Source organism: Euphorbia lathyris, chromosome 2 (assembly GCF_963576675.1).
Source record: "Euphorbia lathyris chromosome 2, ddEupLath1.1, whole genome shotgun sequence".
Taxonomy (NCBI): domain Eukaryota; kingdom Viridiplantae; phylum Streptophyta; class Magnoliopsida; order Malpighiales; family Euphorbiaceae; genus Euphorbia; species Euphorbia lathyris.
The window spans coordinates 93,394,705-93,415,703 of NC_088911.1; the positions used below are offsets into that span (position 1 = coordinate 93,394,705).

The 20,999-nt window shown below is 36.5% G+C and overlaps 1 protein-coding gene across 1 annotated transcript; it reads left to right on the forward strand.

The window, feature by feature from the left end:
- The first annotated feature begins 17,082 nt into the window (after positions 1 to 17,082).
- LOC136218975 (calcium/calmodulin-regulated receptor-like kinase 1) lies at positions 17,083 to 20,684 on the forward strand. The gene is made up of 8 exons (XM_066006160.1): positions 17,083 to 17,290; positions 18,136 to 18,499; positions 18,585 to 18,738; positions 19,004 to 19,130; positions 19,409 to 19,494; positions 19,620 to 19,691; positions 19,772 to 19,975; positions 20,061 to 20,684. The coding sequence occupies exons 2-8, from the start codon at positions 18,186 to 18,188 to the stop codon at positions 20,397 to 20,399; spliced, it is 1,296 nt and encodes a 431-aa protein (XP_065862232.1). The 5' UTR covers positions 17,083 to 17,290; positions 18,136 to 18,185; the 3' UTR covers positions 20,400 to 20,684.
- The last annotated feature ends 315 nt before the right edge of the window (positions 20,685 to 20,999 follow it).

A 20,999-nucleotide genomic window follows, 5' to 3' on the forward strand; every position in this document is an offset into this window, starting at 1 on the left:
TGAACTATTCATCTTTAGGTACCCAATTCTTTTTGGGTCCTCGTTTGTTAGCATGAACAGGTGAAGCATCATATTTTAATTTGTGACGACATATGTTTATGGTGTGGCCAGCTTTACCACAGAAGTCACAATAGATTACCCTTTGAGGGTGATTTTGTTTTTGGTCAGCACGATTTTGCTGAGCATGCCAGCATACCTTAGTAGTGTGACCTTTCTTTCTGCAGAAGTCGCATTGGACATTCTGTTGAGTATACCAACACACATCAATGGTGTGCCCACTTTTTCCACAACAGTCACACTGACTGTTCTGCTGAGTATACTGTCGATGTTGACCAGTACCTTGATACTCAGCATTGGGATAGAACCTTTTTTTAGCCGATGTACTCATCTGGTCCTATATATTTGTGATGTCCTTTCTCAGTTTCTTTGAATCTGACTGGACTTCTGAGACAAAACCATGCATGATTTTCAGATTTTCATCTTGCCTGGTGTTGTCTTGGAGAAGATGTCGGAGGTCACTTAGCTTGACCTCTTCGATCTCATCACATCGCCTATTGAGTGCCTTAATTTTCTTGTTACACTTTTTAGTCAGTGTATATAGATCACTCAGGGCGTTAACCATTTCATTTCTAAGCAAGAGAAGAGATGTTACCTCATTGGAGTGGTCCTCTTGGTCAGTGTCATCTGAGAGGTCAGCTTGCTCAGATTGGCATAGGTCAGCATCTTCATCACGCATGAAACATATGTTTGCCGACTCAGTGGCATCAGCTTCTGATTAGGTTGACTCATCACTATCGCTCCACGTTGCCACCATAGCTTTTCTGCTACTTTTCTTATCTTTCTTCAGTGTGGGGGCAGCTTGATTTAATATGCCCAGTTTGATGACATTCAAAGCATGTGACAGGCTTCGAGCTGTCCTTCTTGTATTTGTTGTCGCTGGGCTCAGCTTTGTACTTGTCGCTTCTTCTGAAAGACCTCTTGCTGTTCTTGTCGCTTTTTCTGAACAGCTTCTTCATCTTTCTTGTGAACATGGCCATCTCCTCATCATCTGATGAGTCAGCTTCTGTTGAGTCAGCTTTCATGACAAGTGATTTTTGTTTCTTGTCTTTTGACTTCTCTTTAGCTTCAAAGTTTTTCATGGAGATCTCATGGGTCAGCAGAGATCCGATCAGCTCATCATATTTGTATGTGGTCAAGTCCCGAGCTTCTTCCATAGCTGGCTTTTTAGCTTGCCAGCTCTTGGGTAGACTTCTCAAGATTTTCTTCACCTGCTCTTCTTCTGTGAAGATCTTGCCGAGTCGTTTAAGCTCATTTATGATATTTGTGAACCTTGAGTTCATCTCCGAGATGTCTTCATTCTCATTCATCTCGAACAACTCGTATAATCGCATGTGTTGGTTCACCTTTGACTCCTTGACCTTGCTGGTACCTTCATAGGTCACTTCCAGCTTCTTCCATATTTCATGTGCTGACTCACAACCTGAAATTTTGTTGTACTCTGTAGTATCTAACGCACAGTGAAGCATATTGATAGCCGAAGCATTATTTTGTAGTTTTCTAAGGTCATCCTCTGACCACTCAGTTTCACTCTTAACAACCTTTTCGTTGTCTACTGTTTTGTAAGGCACATATGAGCCTTGAACTATTGCAAGCCATCATGTTTGTAGCTTGAATAAAGTTTTTCATCCTGTTCTTCCAAAATGTATAATTTGATCCGAAGAACAAGGGAGGCCGACTAATAGATAATCCCTCAGGGAGTATCTGTGTTGTTTGGTTTGCAGGAAGGAAGCGAGTGCTGTTCTCAGCCATTTATAGGGATCAGCTCAAGATAGTTTTATCTTTGAGTAGTGAGCTATTCAGCTCTGATACCACTTGTTGGTCCCGTGTAATTAGTTCCAAGGGGGGGGGGGGGGGTTAGGAACTAATGTAACTTTTTCGCTTAATTATGCTGACTTAATCAATTCTTTAAATTACTTAACTTAGTTTTGGTCAGCACGGCCGAGAGAGATGTAAGACAGCTTTAGTCAGATGCTGACTAGAACAGTTTTACTTGCGAGTTGGGAAATAACACTTAGGTCAGCTTCCAACTCAGCACTTTGATTACTCAGTGTCAGCTTATACAATTTATATCCTGAGTAATTTAAACAAGCAACACATACATATATATATTGAGAGAGAGAGTTAGAGATTACTCAGCAGATTTATCCTGGTTCGGCCTCACCGTCTACGTCCAGTCCCCAGAATCCTTTCGGGCTTTTTCAATCCAATACTAAGCTTTTTAAAGGTAGAGCACAAACCGTTTACAAGGCAGTTGAATATGCAAGAGTACCTTCCTCTATTCGTCTACTCAACTCCTACTGAGCGCTATAACCCAACACTCAGATTTTCTCTACCACTGAGTACTAAAACCGAGTACTCAGCAGCACTCACTCAATTTTTACAATTGATACAAACTTGTTCTTTCTAGATGAAGAACACTTTAGATGAATACAAATTCAATCTAGCTTTTAAACAGAGATAGAAATTTGGTGTAAGATCTTTTTCTTGTTTGAATGTGCTTTGTATGTATGTTCTTTTTCTTTTTGTATTTCGGCAAAGGATCCAAGTGAAGCACTTGTCCTTTTATAGTGAATTCCTGATGCGGCAATCATTTGAATCTAGAAGTATCCGTTGAATTCAAACGGCTCCTTGCGTCATTCACTGGTCAGCATACAGATTTTGCAGGCCAATCATGTCGTCTGAAATTAGCAGGCGTTAGGATTGTCTTCTTCCGCCAGGTTCGTCTTCTAGCGCCAGTTTCGTCTTTTAGCTAACGGCCAGTTGACCCATGCGTCTCGAAACTGTCTCCGTGCGTAATTCCAAAGCTTCTGTATTGGTGCAGACAATTGTCGGATCTTGTCTTTTAGCAAACAGATCATTCGCACTGTCCTGATGAACACTCAGCTTGACTTCTTTGACGTTGCCTTAGATCTTTGTCTCTGGCGAGGCTGAGTCAAATTCTACTCAGCTTCTACGGTCAGCTTCGTCTTCAAGCATTTGTTCTGAAGAAGACTTTTCTTCTATTATGCTGAGTTGTGTTCCACTCAGCTTCTTTGGTCAGCTTCATCTTCAAGCGTTTGTTCTGAAGATGGCTTTTCTTCTAATATGCTGAGTTGTGTTTCACTCAGCTTCTGTGCCTCATGCTGACTTCATTCTATCGTACTTTTTATTTCTGTTTACTTATAATTATACTCAACAAACTCATTAGTACAATTAAACCAAAGCACTTAAATTTAATTGCCCCTTAATCATGGATTAACTTAAATAATTTTGTCAAATCAAAATCATGTGGAAAGGTGTTTCAACAGGGGTCACAAAGGAAACCCGTAACACTCTTCTACTTCGCCCAACCAGATTTAATCCTATGAGCAACATCTCCATCTACTTCTCCATCTGTTTGGATAATAGATCCTAAATACCGGAAACAATTTGAGGCCTGAACAACTCTCCCATCTAGGGTGATTGTCCCTGCCTCGCTACTCCTATCGTCGCTAAACTTACACTCCAAATATTCTGTCTTATTTCGGCTCAACTTAAAGCCTATAGATTCTAAAGTTTGTCTCCATAGTTCCAACTTCCTCTCCATGCCTTCTTTCGTCTCATCAACCAACACAATATCATTTGCAAACAACATGCACCATGGTATACCATATTGAAGTGAACTCGTCAGTTCATCCATAACGATCGCAAAAAGAAATGGGCGTAGTGCGGAACCTTGATCCACTCCAATCGTAATAGGAAACTCTTCAGTCTTCCCAACACTGGTGTGCATGCTCCCTCATACATGTCCTTTATGATGTCAATATATTTCCGTGAAATGTCTTTCCTTATTAAGGCCCACCAAAGTACTTCCTTTCATACCTTATCATATGCCTTCTCAAAGTCAATGAAAACCATATGCAAATCTTTCTTCTTATTTCGATAGTGCTCCATTAATTGTCTCATTAGATGGATGGCTTCCATAGTTGATCTTCCTGGCATAAAACCAAACTGGTTTTCCGAGATCTTCACCGTCCTTCTTAGCCTTTGTTCGATCACTCGCTCCCAAAGTTTCATAGTGTGACTCGTTAATTTGATTCTTTGATAGTTGGCACAATCTTGGACATCGCCTTTGTTCTTATACAAAGGGATTAGGATGCTTTTCCTCCATTCTGATGGCATCTTATTGTTTCTCCAAATTTTGTTAAAGAACGTCGTCAACCATTCAATTCCTCTCTCTCTCAAATATCTCCAAATCTCAATAGGGATGCCATCAGGTCCTACTGCTTTCTTCAATCTCATCTTATTTAATGCCATTTTGACTTCACTCTTTTGAATTCTCCGCATGCAGTCACGATTTATCATATCATGAGGGATACTTATATCTCCAACATCTTGGTTGTGATCTCCATTAAATAGGTCATCAAAATAGGACATCCATCGTTCCTTGATATCCTTATCTCCAACTAGGACTTTTTGGTCCATATTCTTCACACATTTAACTTTTCTGAGATCTCGCGTCTTCCTATCTCTCATCCGAGCAATTCTATATATGTCTCTTTCCCCTTCCTTCGTATCCAACCTTGTATATATATATCCCGATTCACTTTTGCTCTAGCATCTCGGATGACCTTCTTTACTTCTCTTTTAGCATCTTTGTACTTTTCGTAGTTCTCATCACTCCTGCATTTTCCCAATATTTTTTGGGTGTCTACACAAAAAATATAAAAGTCTTGTACACAATTTTTATGGAATTTTCAACGTTTTCCAACGACTAGTTGGTGCTCAAGTCTCTTAGCTCTTCTTGGATCCGTCCCAGTTTTCTACCGAGCCGAATATGAGTAGACTAAATCTCGGCTAGACTCAGGTTATTTTTTCTTTAAAAAAAAGGGAGTATGGATTTACTTGCGCTACAAGGCTTCACATGTGGGGAAAGTTAACATCGTCATCAAGTTGAGATCTGGGTTATTTTTTTATTTTTCGTTCTTTCAATCCTCAATAATGGAACTGATATATATGGTCTATTGACTTAACTGGGCCTACATCAATGAGCTGTACTTCTAGCTTTATATATATAATAAAATATCAATAGTTAATTATTATTATGGTGGAATTGAAAAACAGAAGGGTCTTAATCTTGATTACAGTAAGAAGTTGTCATATAAATTTGAGAGGTGGGTTCATATATATAAGACCTTGAAATTGCTAGTTGGAGACTTAAATGAATTAATAGTAGGTTTGAGTGGGTTATATTTGAGAACAACTCCTTACCAAATTTCAATATAACAGGAGCACACATCACCAACTACCCTTATCCATTTCTATTATCGTACATTACTACCAACCATAAGTCTTACCAACTTACCAATATCAAACTCTAATGCTCAAATTAATCAACTAAAATTTGTTTATAACATGGAGAAGATTATCTGTTGAACCTGCCTTTGAGGCTCGAGTGAAATAACCTGAATCGGATTTCGTAGGAGCCAAATGAACCGGTGGATATGCTAACATGTGTTATACGTTTTAGAATCTTATTTAAAGCAATACTAGAGAGACGTTATTTCTACATCTGATAAGGATATTAGTTTCTAAAATGAAAATGTACGAAATATAGGTCTACACTAGTTAAAAGGGGTTTTGTGAGACCTAAGATACGTTACACAAATTGACTATAGCTTTATAGCTTCATTGTTCTCGGAGAGTCCTCTATCGGCCACCGACCTCTCCATTATTTTGCAGGAAGAAACCAAATACGCCGGAAGACGGAGCTACCTAGTCCTAGAAAATTTACACAATTTATCATTGATGCAGTGAGAGTGGAGCCAAGGAATCGCCATGACTTCATAAGCTCTTGAAACAACGACACATCTAGTACAGAAACACCCATCATTTCACCATCCATCGAGCCCGTTGGTCAGTTCTTACAAAGGATGGCTTACACCCTAAATCAAAATGACGCCAACACTTTCGCTACTATCATATGGAATCATGACGATAACGTTGATTTTAATCGTAATAAACAAAGAATGAATTTCTCTCTAGTTCAACTAGAAGGAATGAATCACATAAAGGTAGAAACATTACTCCAAAGGTGAAAATTGAATGAATTGATAAAAACTTATGTATCCATACAAAATGTTTAGCAAAAGACCCAATCCCCCCCCCCCTCTTTAGTACTAACAACCTTTTATAATAATATGAGCAAAGTGGGATTTACAAATTATAGTGGCAAGGTAGAAAATAAAGACACATGGCACAAGAGTAATAATAGAAGGGCAAAATAGTAAGTAGAAGGTGGCAAGGCTGGTGGCAGACAACAGAGGTTGGTCTCGAAGTCATGTCACATGGCATGTGGTCTAACTGACACCTCGTGTGGGAAGTCACACGCTTTGTTGCCTTTTCCCCAATTTTTCCTCATTCCTTCAATTGCTCACACGGCGTGTTGGTGTCTCCACACGCCATGTGAGCCCTGTTTCAGAATTTGGTAGGATTGACTGTGTTGATGCCCTTTTTATTCTCTATTTCTCTAGAAGAGTTTGGCCCCAATTCTTCCGTGGTATACTCAAGAGGCGCGTTCCACTTTTAGGGACTTAGGTCACGTACATTGAAGGAGGGTGACATCTTACTTAGCCAATTCAGAAGTGCGATATGGTATGCGTTTGCATTAACTCTCTTAATGACCTTGTACGGACCATACTTCCTGGGACGAAGTTTTCTACTCGGTGCACTTGCAAGGAGCTCCTTACTCAAGTACACCATGACTTTGTCCCCCACCTCAAACTGAAGGTTCCTTCGGTGTAAATTAGTCTTAGCTTTTAGCTTCTTGTTACACTCTTCGAGTGTCTCCTTTACCCCTTGATGCATTCGTTGATACTCAATCACAAGCTTGTCTGCAGGTATGCTCGCCTTATTGCCCTTTGGGATGTCTACAATATCAAGAGTGTGATTGGGAGTCTTCATGTAAACCATCTCAAATGGCGACCTTCCCATTCCCGAGTGGATGACCCCATTATTAGCAAAATCGGCTTAGGCCAACACTAAATCCCACATTCTCAGCTTGTCTTGACACTTACTCCTCAAGAGGTTTCCCAAGGTCCGGTTGACCACTTCAGTTTGCCAATCGGTTTGGGGATGAGCGGTGGTGCTAAATTTCTAGATTGTATCAAATAAGGCCTATAAAGTTCTCCAAAAATGACTCAGAAATTTAATATCTCGATCCAACACAATTCTCTTTGGGACCCCATGTAACTGCACTATCTCCCAAAAGAAAAGTTTTGCAATGGCCGAGGCTGTCGAAACGCAATTTTGATGAAGTTTTGATTATGAAAAAAAATTACAATTAAGGAATTAGATCCCTCACGTAATTAAAATTCATAATTAAATATGTCCTTATTATCTAACAATTTTGTTTAAGTGTTAAAAAATTGTATAAGGCATATTAGGCTATTTCTTCATAAAGAACAAAAAGGACTTTAGCGAAATAAAGGCCCAACCAGAAGCAAGCCCATTCCAAGTTCAGAAGAAGACAATTACATCGTCTTCCCCAACAACTTCCCCATTCTGGATAAAATGCAGAAGACAGTCATCTCTGTGAAAACAACCCATCTCTCTCTCATACACCAAAATAGAAATGCTCCCGTCTGCATCCTGTAAGATCAGAAACCAGAGAAGATCATTGGATGAACCTTCACAATGGTCAATGGTCTTCTGAGTGTGAAATGGCTAGTTTCCCCATTTGGAAAATTCGATAGAGGATCTAGAAATCCCAAAGAAGACAGAGGATGTTTCTTCTTAACGGTCTCTTTCTGGATTCAAACGGCTAGTTTGAATCTTTGCCTATATAAGGAAAGCTCAAGAACAATTTCAAAAACAACCAAGAGCAATTCAAGCATATATGAGATATATCGTAAAAGCTATAAACAAAGCAAAGTGTAAAACAAAAATCAAGTTCATATCTATGTAAGATATTAGTTCAAACACATTTCTTATCTGGAGAAATTATGATCTTTGGATTGTAAATCAGTAGTGATTTGTTGATTCGGTTATAAGCAGCAAAAAGTGAATTAGTTAAGTGTTGAGTGAATGAAGGTACTACATTCAAAGTTAGGCTGTTTTGTAAAAGTTTGTTCTCTACATCTGAAAGATATCGATAATGGAGTAAAGCTCCGAAAAAGGTATTCTAAGGACTGGACGTATGCAAGTGGCTGAACCAGTATAAATCTGCTGAGTATTTCTTTCCCTGCTATTTGCCTTTACTTCTACTGGATTATTTTATGCTCTGAATTTATCTCACACATTAACACTATGAATATTCATTAAACTGTGCATATATTATAAATCTTCAAAACCTATGATAAGAGTCATCCTCTGAGTTAGGAATATTCAGAAGCAATCTCAGTAGATTAAATTGCTGAAAAGCTCAGTACACTGAAATTTCCTCTGATAGTGAAGTTACCCTTTGTTTTATATTGACTTGAGTAAGAAAAGTTTTTAAAGGCGTAAATTACTTAATAGTTTTACTCACCCTCGTTTAGAACTCATTCGCCTTATTAGGGACCAACAAAGGCATCGTTGGTTTTTTGACATGGAAAGAAGTGTGCCATCTTGGAGAACCGGTCAACCACTACGAATATGGAGTCTATCCCCCTTTACGTTCTTGAAAAACCCAACACAAAATCGATGGATAAGTCTTCTAAAACAGTATCCAGCACAAGTAATGGTATGTGTAGTCCCGAATTGGTAATATGTCCCTTGGCGGTTTGGCACACATAACACCTCTCCACTAGGTATGTTACACCCCTCTTCATCTCCGGCCAAAAATATCAGGAGCTCACCACCTTATACATCTTCTCCCTTCCAAAGTGTCCCCCAACGCTTCCTTCATGTAGATCCCCAATCACTTCTCCCGGATGGAGGTACATTGCAAACATAATTGATTACCCTTCATTAGATATTCATATAACACATGGTACTCTCCTTCACCGGTTTGATTTTTGCAATTCTCCCAAATAGTTTCAAAATCCCAGTCTCCCTTGTAATCCCCCTTCACATGATCAAAACAATCCACTTCAAGAGTTATTATATTGGGAAGTGCAAATCTCCAGCTTAGGGTATCTACCATTTTGTTTTGTTTCACAATTTTGTGAATAAGCTTGTTTAGAACATATCCATAAAGGCAGACCACCTTGCATGTATCGAGCTTTGAAGTTATTTTTGGCTTCCTAAATACTTCAAAGCTTGGTGGTCGGTATGAAGCACGACTTGTTCCTCGTAAGATAATGCTCCCACATCTTCAATGCTCTTACTACGACAAAAATTATTTATCATAAGTGGCCCACCTTTATCTTGACTTGCATAACTTCTCACTATAGTATGCCACTAGTTTCTTCTCTTGCATGAGAACTCCACCAACGATAACCCAACTAGCATCATATCCAACCTCAAAGAGCTTCACCTAATCAGGAAAAGCAAGCACCGGAGCCGTACATAACTTTTCTTTGATCAATGAAAAATTTCCCTCTTGTTCTTCCTCCCACTTGAACCTTCTCCCCTTCTTTAAACACTCGACCAATGGTGCCACGATAGAGCTAAAGTTCTAGATGGACCTTTGGTAAAAAAGTCTCTAGCCCATGAAAGCTACATATATCCCATATTTCTGAGGTGTCGGCCAATCCTGGATGGCCCGAAACTTCTCCTCATCTACTCACAATATACTCAAGGAAGATCAAGCTCTCCATAAAAAATCACACTTCTTGGAGTTGGCATACAATTAGTGCTTCCTCAAAAAATCTAGCACAATCACTACAACAAATCATCACTTGCGCCACAGTCAAAATCGTGGCACAAGTATAATATTTCCGTGGCTATACTATTTAGCCACGGAAATTCAAGGTAAGTACTCTCGTGGCGCAAGTGAGCGTGGCTAGATATTTGCCACGGGAAAATAAAAGTTATGGCATAAATTGGTTTTTGTGCCACGAGAAAATTCATGGCTAATCATATTCCTTTGCACAAGTAAAATCGTGGCAAGATTCAAATACATGTGGCAAGTCATAACTACTCGTGGCAATTGATCTCACTTAGCCACAAGCATAACCATTGCCAAAATAAAACACTTTTTAATGGAAACCTTGTTTAGCCACAAAAATAACCATGGCAAAAATAAAACACTTGTGGTTAGATTCCTTGCTTAGCCACGAATATAATTGTCGGAAACTTGATGAAATTTTGATAATTTGTTAATATAAGAATCTCATAGATAAGGTATAAAAAAGCATTAGATAATATAATATGCTTACATAGTCTTTTATGTACAAAAGTGTACTAAGCTAATTCTAATTCTAGCTCAAACAACAACTGCCACCCAAGTTCATCATAATTTCCATAACTAAGAAAACTGTAATACAAATTTTATTTATTATCTCTCTGGCTTTCAATCACAACACCGTAGCCTCTGAAACCATTATTATATGAAAAACCACAAGAAGTAAGTCCATTGAGGGATGAGAAATTGAAGGTATCCAATGTGTATACCTGCAACCATGCCCGACCAGTGCTTTGCATGATGTCTTAAATGGTAAACAATCAACCGCAAACTAGTTCTTGCTCTCCATCATTTCTTGTGTACTCTTCCTTATATCGTGTAAGAGTGATCTTGATATGTAGTTCCTCTCAAGTGATGACGAAGCTAAAAAACAATCTCTTTCTTGTATGAAGTGGCCGTTTCACCTGAATGACCTGCAACAAAATGCCACAGATTTTAGTAAATATGTATGACACAGGCACATATAATAAGCTAGCTTTAAGAAACTGTCTAATTTTTATGTGAACCTAATCATCTTGTGCTAATATTAAGTTTACAATATATGCAAAGAAAAGATAGAGGAAGAAACCACATCACAATGTAACTAATTACACAAACTAAAATGGTGAAACAAAATAAAGTGGACACACAGGCAAGTATGCATCGCATCCATGGGGTTGATTACAGAATCACATTTCTGAAATAAAAGAAACTGGTGACAATTGATACTTATGGGAACAAAGGTTTTCATTTGCACAGTGACTGATAAAAGTCAACTTTAGATCTGGGCTTATTAGAATCTTACCCTAGGATTTTAATAAACTTCACCTTAGGATTCTAATAAGCTCAAGATTTAATGGTGTTTGACCAAATTCATTTGATCAATCATCGTCCAAGTAAACATTACGGATTTACTATGTTGGTTTATTCAAAATTGAATGTTATTGAATATCTATTATTTTCTCTACGGCACTACTGAATTGAACTGATGGATTTTTCAAATTGAAAAAAATGAGAAAAAAAATAGAATATGAAATAAATCATGTTGTCCATTTTCCTTCAATTTCTTGGTTCAAAATATATTAGTAACACATACCTATCTTGATAACCTTCTTATTTCTTGGTTCAAAATAACACCCAAGAGATTCATATACTCGTAGTTTCTCCTGTCACATGACCTATTTGTAACAAAATTGTAGGTGAAAATTATAATAAATTTGCATCTAGGGAGAAACAAAAAAAACTTGTATCATAACTTGTTCCTAAACTTCAACTCAATCCCATTGCTGTTCCAAAGATGAATAACTTAGAAAAAGGTAGCATTCAATCTCATGGATAGTACTGGACAACAATTTGATCACATGGATACTCAAACTTGAAACTAATATGGGGATCAGCCAATACTCAATAGTGCAGAGATAATTTAATGCTAATAACACCAAGAAATTTAAAGAAAATTGAGTTAAAGATCATGAAATCCATATTAAAAAATCAAACAGAATGAAATAGAACTTGTTTTATTCAATTTACATCATTACCTATCACCCACAAAGTAAGGCACAATGCTAGTATTGTTATGATATCATGCACTGTTCTTATTGTATTAGAAAGAAACTCATGATCATAATAGAGAATTAAAGAAAGATTGAGATGGAAATTGAACTCTAAATGTTTCAACTCTCTACTCCACTAAGAAGATTCTAATAAAGTACAAACCAACATGAAGTTCGATGATTCCCAAAACATTGGGTTTTGAAGCATGCCCTTTAATGTGCAGGGAGGTAATTAGAAAGCTAAAAAATATCAATCCAAAAGGAGAAACTCAAAAAAATGGAGCAGTGAACCCCACCATGGAATAGAATTACCACGTCAACAAATCAATAATTTACATTCAATAGTTATTCAAACAACATACCTAAATAAGAAGAAGATATCCATAGATTAAAAGAGATAACCCAATTTAAGTTGAACTGATAAAAGATTGAAAAGCATCAAATTCAAAAACAAACAGGACATGTGTATTTCGACAAAGAGATTAAAGGTTAGAACTTATCAAAGTACAAGCACAAAGAATCAAAATCTTAAATTGAGGATATAATCTTACCAAAACCTTGCAAAAAGGAGAATCGAAAAGGTAGAAGCAGGAAATCGAGATTATGGAGGAGCAAAGGTCGGTGGTTCAGTAAATTCGTCTGAGCATGAGAATCGGCCATTGAATCAATTTAATCAGCAACCAGGGCGAAGAGAGAGTCCTACCAACACTAGGGATCTGAGATACAAAGAGATAGCAAGATCGAAGAACGATGGGAGATGATTGTTCAACAGGAAATGTGAACGATTTTAAGCCTAGGGTTTAACATATAGAGAAATCGTGGAGAGAGACGGAGAGAACGCAGTCAGAGCATGACTGTAGAAGGGGAGAGAGAAAAATTACTAAATTATATTTATTTATTTCACTATTAATTGAGTTTTGGGGGGAAGTTTTAGAGCCAAAAAAATTTGGTACCAATTAATGAGAATAATTTTATAAAATTAAATAGTGGGTTATTCATAGTAATATACATTCAACAAGAATATTTTAATATCCTCAGTTTTAATATATTATTAATGAGAATTTTTTACTATTTTTACTAATTTTTTCTCATAAATAATTGTTTTTCTTATAGAGCATGTCAATTAGCAAGAATAAATATTTTTAAGTTGGCTTAAATTTTTAAGGGCTTTAAGTCGTTTATACTAGATTTTGAGTTCGAATTCTAGGATACACAAAAAGATTTAATTGAAAAAAAATCCACCCAAAAAGTACCCGACAATCCTCAAACCGAGAAATCGGATAAATTATTACAAAAAATTAATGTTAAAACAAGTGAATTTCTTGTCATCAATAAAATAAAATTGTTTATTCATAAAGTATACACTACACAAAATTTTCATTATAAATATATTAATTAAATTTTAAAAATAAGTTTTTATTTATATAACTCAGGGTAATTTTAGTGTAAAAATGTATGGAGAGACTAAAAAATTGATTAACACAAAACTTAAAGGTCTTTAAAATATATGTGTGGACTAACTAATGTAATAGGTTAAGCCACATTCTTTCCAAAAAAAAGTTTAAAACATATAAACTAATAAATTATTTACCGTAAAATTAATAGGTTGAAATTAATTTGAAAATAATTAATTTTCTTGCCATGAAATAAATTACCCGTGGCATAAGTAATTTTATGCCACAAGTGAATTTTTTTCGTGGCATAAATAAATTTAGCCACGGGAAAAAAATTATTGTGGCTAAATTCGTGGCATAAATGTATCTTTGCCACGAAAAACAATTACTCGTGGCATAAATATATCAAGTAATCTAAAGTTTCTGCTGGAGTCTCTTTTTCCCGTGGCTAAATGAGAAATATGCCACGAATTTTGAATTCTTGTGGCACGATTCGTGGCTCAAGTGATGATTTCTTGTAGTGAATCCTCAAGTGTTCAATATGCTCTTCTAGAGTTTCGCTATGGATGAGGATATCAACAAAGTACACTACCACAAACTTTTCGATTGCCGAACGAAGCATTTGGTTCATTAACCTCGTAAAGGTGCTCGGGGCATTTGTCATCACAAATGGAATCACTAGCCACTCATACTATCCATCCCTTGTCTTGAAGGTTATCTTTCCCTCACCCCTTACTCAAATTCAGATTTGATGGTAGTCTCTTTCTAAATCAATCTTAGGAAGACTTTCAACCCAAGTTGATCTAACATCAAGTCGCGGTATTGGAAACTTGTACCTGATAGTAATCTTATTAATAACTCGGCTATCAACACACATATGCCATGATCCGTCTTTCTTTGTTGTAAGCAAGGACAAAACTGCACACAGACTCGTACTTTCCCGTACATACCCCCTCTCATCTCCACTAACTCATCAACCTTCTCCTTCATTATCTCATTTTCCTTTGAACTGATATAGTAATTTGGAAGGTTTGGAAAACTAGCCTCGGGCACCAAATCGATATGATGTTGGATGTCCCTCAATGGTGGTAATCCGAATGGTAGCTCTTCGGGAAATAAATCCTTATACTCTTTAAGCATATCATTCACTTTCTCCAGCACTTCTCTCTCCTCTTCACTCTTCATCCCTCCACTAGCTTTCACCATTACAACATAAACGAGTTGGCTCTATTCACACTAATTGATAAATGAATTATAAATTAGGCACACAATAAAAACCACCTTCTTCTTCGGGTTTGGGTCCCTCAACATAAGGGTGAGGATATACTTTACCCCTACTTTCGTGAACCGATAATTGTGTCTTCTCCCGACATGGGTAGCATCCTGATCAAATTGCCAAGGTCTCCCCAAGAGTAAATGACATGCATCCATGTCACCAACATCACAGTAAATATCGTCTTAGTAGTCTATGATGGCAATTGGCGCATTGCATCTGTGGTTAACTCTCAACTCACCCACAGTCTTAATCCACCCCACACGATATGGGATTGGATGGGCCTCCACAACCCACCCAAACTTCCAGACGACGACATTGCTAATAACATTCTCTTGACTTCCGCTATCAATAATCACATTACACCTTCCCCCTTGCACCAAGCAACAAATTTGGAACAATTGATGTCGTTGGTCATCTTCCACCCGATTGGATACTAATAACCTCCTCACAACATGAGCATCATCAAACTCTCCATCATCATCTTCATCAATCGGCTAACAAAAGACCTTATCATGATCCTCACAATCATCTTCATAACGCTCATCCATATTGGCATTTTGCCTCTTTAGGCATTCATTTGAGCGATGTCCTGACTCATTACATCGAAAGCATTTAAAGGATGTCGACTTGGTATAAAGATTGTTACCCCTAGGAGACGGTGGTGCTCCCCTAAAAGGTCTCATATCCCTAGTCGGTGGCTTTCCCATGATTAGAGCTTTTGCCCCACTAAAACTTGCCACTTGATTCCCATTATCCACCGGCTTCGACACTTCTCATCCCATAGACAAACCATCTCCCTCGGATTGATGATAATTATCCCAGTTCTATATATTCAATTGAGACTCATGTTTCAATTCTAAATTTCGAGCATCTTGCACTCGAATCGCCACTTGTGTCCCTATCTAATCTTAGATATTGTACTCAAGTCTTCTAAGTACCTCAAAGTCTTTTGCCTTTTAGTTGCCAATAAGTTAGCCCTTGCCGAAAGCCCTAAGAATTCCGAATGTATTTGTGGACATTCTTATTGCCTTATGAACATCCTCAATATGAGCTATATATGTATTGTTCATAATCTGATGGTAGAAAATGCTCCCGAAGCCAATACCAACAACTCCCTTTCACCCCTTCTTCTTTCCTCTCTCAATTGGTCCCACCAAACCGAACCATCTCCCTTGAATCGGTAAGCCACTAACCGAGCCTTCCGTTGTTTCGGGATACCGACGTATACTCAAAGAATCGTTCCACTTGCGATAACTAATATAAGAATCCTTCGATATCCAATTCACCCCAAATGAAGGCAAATCGACCTTCAATTTGAAAGCATCATTTGTATCAATTACCAGCATGGCCACCTCTAGCATAATCAACCTTCAATTTGAAAGCATCGTTTGTATCAATTACCAGCATGGCCACCTCTAGCATAATCAACATCAACATATAGATTTCTCCCAACCAATTCAACATTTCTATTATTAGGAACATGTTTCACATTCTCAACATAATCATATTCATCATTTTCAAATCAACTAAATCACTTTAAAATATTGAAATAATATTACAATGTGTAAATATAAATTAATATTAGGAGAGGCTATAAGGAAAGAGACTCTGATTTCCCCAGTTTCTTCGTTGGATCCACTCTTGAAAGTGGGAATAGGACAATTCTATACATATATTGATTTGATTGGACCATCGATAATGGGCTATCAATTAAAAAAACAATATATTTTTATATCTTTTTATCCATCGAATAAAAAAAACCTACAAATAAAAAGTATGTTATGGCTAGAGGCACAATGATTTTCTACTAAAATGTGATAGAAACTTACAAAATACACTATACTCGTGATGATCCAATAAAAGAACCCCTATAAAGTTTACCTTCTAATCAGTAGCATAATTGCTCCCTTTATAAGAATGTCGAAATACAATCTACCAATTTTGATATTTGAACTGAATACAACATCTAATAAGCGAAGCAATCGGTTATTTTATTTATTTATTGCTAATCTAAAATAATATTTTACCATATTAATCCATTAATGTATTTTTTTATTGATTTGATATTGACCTACTGGTATTTTTATTATTTGTGAACTAACTAAGTTGGGGGGTTGAAACGTGACCTTCAACTCCCACGTTTGCTTTATAGATATGTTCCCAATTCCAATTGAACCATCTCATCTCATCTCATCACTTAATTGATTCAATTGAACGAAAACATTCAGTATGGTAAACCCATCATTTAATAAATAAAATAATACTAATATTAAAGAAAAGTTCATTATTGTTGTGTTTATAATAAAATTGGACAATTTAATTGAGTTTTAATTGAGTTAGGTTTTGTCGGATTGAATCTGACGTGGTCCTGAAACACAGCCTATCAAAAGCAGAAAAAATCACAAGACATAAATTCCTAATCTTAGGGACATATTAGTCAGAACACAAAGTTCAAGGCTAGTTTTTGAACTCGAGACTTGCAAATGGAAACTGAATCTGCCAGTTTTAATTTTAAGTATTAAATTATTATAAAAATAATAAAAAAAAGTGTTTGTGTTATTATCGTTAATTAATACAGTAATTTAGTTTGTCCAAAAAAAAAATAAAGCATATTTATTGAAGCAGATAGAGATCCTATGTGGTTTGGTTTCTCCGTTTTGAGATTCCTTTCTGTCATTCTTCTTTCTTTCTAACCTCTGTTTCCCACAAACATCTAACTTCCTCCACTTCCTTCACTTAACAGGTTTTTTTCTGACTCTAATGTCTTCAATTATTCCTTTTCCTTTCTGTACTTGATCTGGTTTTTCGATTTGTTTTCTTTCCTTTCACTTTTTTTAATAATGTTTGTTTTACTACTAGGAAAACTTTTGATTTTACTAGGTTTTCTGAAACCATAGAGATCTATCTAATGTTTCGCTTCCTTGTTTTGTTGTATTGATTTCTCTCTGAAGATGGAAAGATGAGTGTTAGACAGTTCAGAGTTTCATAATTATTTCTAGATTCACTAGGTTTGGTTAATTCTAATTAGACCCTGCTTAATCTTATTTGACAGCATTGATGGATTTTTTGAAACAAACAAAGAAAGTTTTATATTTGGAAAATTAGATTAGGGTAAATTAGGTGTTTCTATTGGAATTCCGATTAGTTTTCTGGGCTGATAAAAAAAGTTCAAATTTTTGGGAGTTTCAAAGGAAAAAGATTTAATCTTTACAAGGTATTTTTGGAGGGTTTTTTTATTTTATTTTTTGCTAAATCAGTTGTGTTATTGTGCTAACAAGACAATTCTAGTTGAATCTTCTGTATACGGAGGAGTTGTTATTTCTTATCTTTTTTATACCAATTCAATCTTTGTCTAGAAATGACTTTTATTTTTCCCTCTTTTGATTATGAATTAGAAAATAATTTCTCTTGATTTGACTTTTCATGTTACTAATTGAAATGTAAACTAGCCAATCCTTGCATTTTATGGCAATATTCAACTCCTGGATAATTGAAAGGTCAAAATTCATGAGGCAATTCAAGATAGGATTGTTTGACTGGTTTACAAAATACAAATTGTATGGCTTCTGAACTTGGTTTCTTTTGCAGTTTAATCAATGGACTGGATGCATCTATAACAAATAGCAAATCCCACTGAAATGAAAGGGGAGTCATCGGGATTGATCATCGGAATTTCGATAGGCGTGGTTATTGGAGTACTTTTGGCTGTTTTAGGACTCATCTGCTTTAGGTATCATAGGAAGCGCTCACAGATTGGGAATAGCAGTTCAAGGAGAGCTGCAGCCATTCCTATCAGGACAAATGGTGCTGATTCATGTATAATATTATCAGACTCAACTCTCGCTCCAGAATCACCTGTAAAAACTGGACGCAATGGCATGTCGTTGTGGCTTGAAGGGTTCAAAAAGAGTAATGTGGTGGCATTTTCTGGTATACCAGAGTATTCTTTCAAGTATGTTTTCCTTGAAACCGTTTCGCCTATTGGCATTGCTATTTATCTTTGTTGAGTTATAATGTATAAGATTGTTTTCGTGCAGGGATTTGCAAAAAGCGACCTGTAATTTTACGACCCTGATAGGGCAAGGTGCTTTTGGTCCTGTTTATAAAGCTCAGATGTCAAGTGGTGAAATTGTTGCTGTGAAGGTTCTTGCAACTGATTCTAAGCAGGGGGAGAAAGAGTTTCAGACCGAGGTATTAACTCAGGCACCTCTTACATTTATTGTTTTAGTACCAAAAAGTTTGCAACTTGCACAAACCATGTGCCTTGGCTTGACCATTAAATGTGTTTATTCATAGAATTAAAGTCCAGTTATGACAACTTGTACTGACATGTCTTGTTCATGTTCACATTAAATCTAGTGTCTGAATCATTGTCTTTGATTAAATGTTCAGGCCTTGACTGAGTTTTGCACCGTTTCTAATCATGTCGTGGTTTTTAATTTTTGATCGTTTTCAGGTCATGCTACTGGGAAGGTTGCATCATAGGAACCTGGTGAATTTGGTTGGATATTGTGCAGAAAAGGGGCAGCACATGCTTATATATGTCTATATGAGTAAAGGCAGTTTAGCTTCTCATTTGTACAGTAAGTGAGCATCTAACTTTCTATATCATAACAATTTTAATTTTATTCAGTAATCAAAGAACCTTATTCTTGTAGAGTTACAAGTTGCGACGAAAATGAAACTTTTGTTATGTTCATACACGCTCTGTCTCATTTTATGGAGTTTTTTAGCTTGAATTTATATGTTGAAGTTGCCATTGATGCATGTATAATATTAGGCCCCTTGGGTTTTGTTTGTTGAAAAATGACATACTTTCATTGAAATTTATATCTTTCGCTTATTTTTCTGGTTCATGCAGGTAATGAAAATAATCCAGTAAGCTGGGATTTGAGAGTTCATATTGCATTAGATGTAGCAAGGGGTTTGGAGTATCTTCATGACGGGGTATAATTTCGTTTTAGTTACACAATTGCACAATGTGTTTCTGCACAGTTCTTAATTATTAGTTGAACTCAATACCAACTACCGATCGATTCACTGAATTTGTTTGCTAATGCTTTTTGGTTCAGGCAGTTCCTCCGGTTATTCATAGGGATATCAAATCATCTAACATTTTGTTAGATCAGTCTATGAAAGCCAGGGTATGTCTTGCAAAATGTCAAATTTTTGCTGAAATGATAAACCAAAAATGCTTATCCTTATTGTGATGATCTTCAATTAGGTAGCTGATTTTGGGCTGTCAAGAGAAGAGATGGTTGACAGACATGCTGCCAACATAAGGGGAACATTCGGATATCTTGATCCCGAGTACATATCAACAAGAAACTTCACTAAGAAAAGTGATGTCTACAGCTATGGAGTATTGCTCTTCGAACTTATAGCCGGACGAAATCCTCAGCAAGGTCTCATGGAATATGTTGAACTGGTAACCACTCGTTCACTTACTGCTTTTAGTTTGTGCTGGAAATGTGCATCCTTGCATTAGTCAAATTGTGCTGTTTCTTAAACAGGCAGCAATGAACGCTGAGGGGAATGTGGGATGGGAGGAAATCGCGGATGCACGGCTAGAAGGGAAATTCGAGTTGAATGAGCTGAATGATGTAGCAGCTCTTGCATATAAATGTATAAACCGATTACCGAAAAAGCGGCCTGCCATGAGAGACATAGTGCAAGTACTTGCAAGGATACTTAAGCTAAGGCACAATAGAAGACATCATAACAAGTCTCAATCTGCAACAGCAGATGAAATTTCAATTGATATGGATCAAACAGAAGTAAGGACACCGGTATCGGAATGTCACAGGAGAGGAGATTCTATGGACAGTAGTGTAGACACATATGAAGTGTAGATGAATGGTTTTTTTTGTTAGATTTAATGATTTTTGGTTTTGGGTTTGGGTTGTGATTTTATCCTTGAATGAGAAATTCAAAAAAAGAGGTGGCTTGATCTGATATCTGCCTGGGGATGGTAGTTTAATTGACTTGTCTTGCAATCTTGTGTAGCATTTTAGCATATTAGGCCCTCTGATTTTGTACATTGTGTTCTTCTAAATGGAAAACAAACAAAGACAAATCACATTTTCTGTAACTCACCCTAAGGGGTTGTATAATACAGATTCTTTTTATTTGCATTATTTGGCCCTTCAACTTTTCATGTCCATATATACCTTCCTTTTTTATAAACCCATGATATTTGTCAAATATAATGGGGGGTTTATAAAATAAATAGGTATAAATGACTGTCTACAACATCAACAATACAATTTTTTATTATAAGAATAGAATAGATTATATCCACATGTACTTTAAATAAAATCTAACATAAAAATCACTTAATTTTTAGTTATTTATTAACATTATGGCCTCTTAATAAGCGACCATAAAATAATAATGAAAATTTACAGAGAAATTCAAATTTTAAAGATTATCTACAATTTTGTCAATAAAAT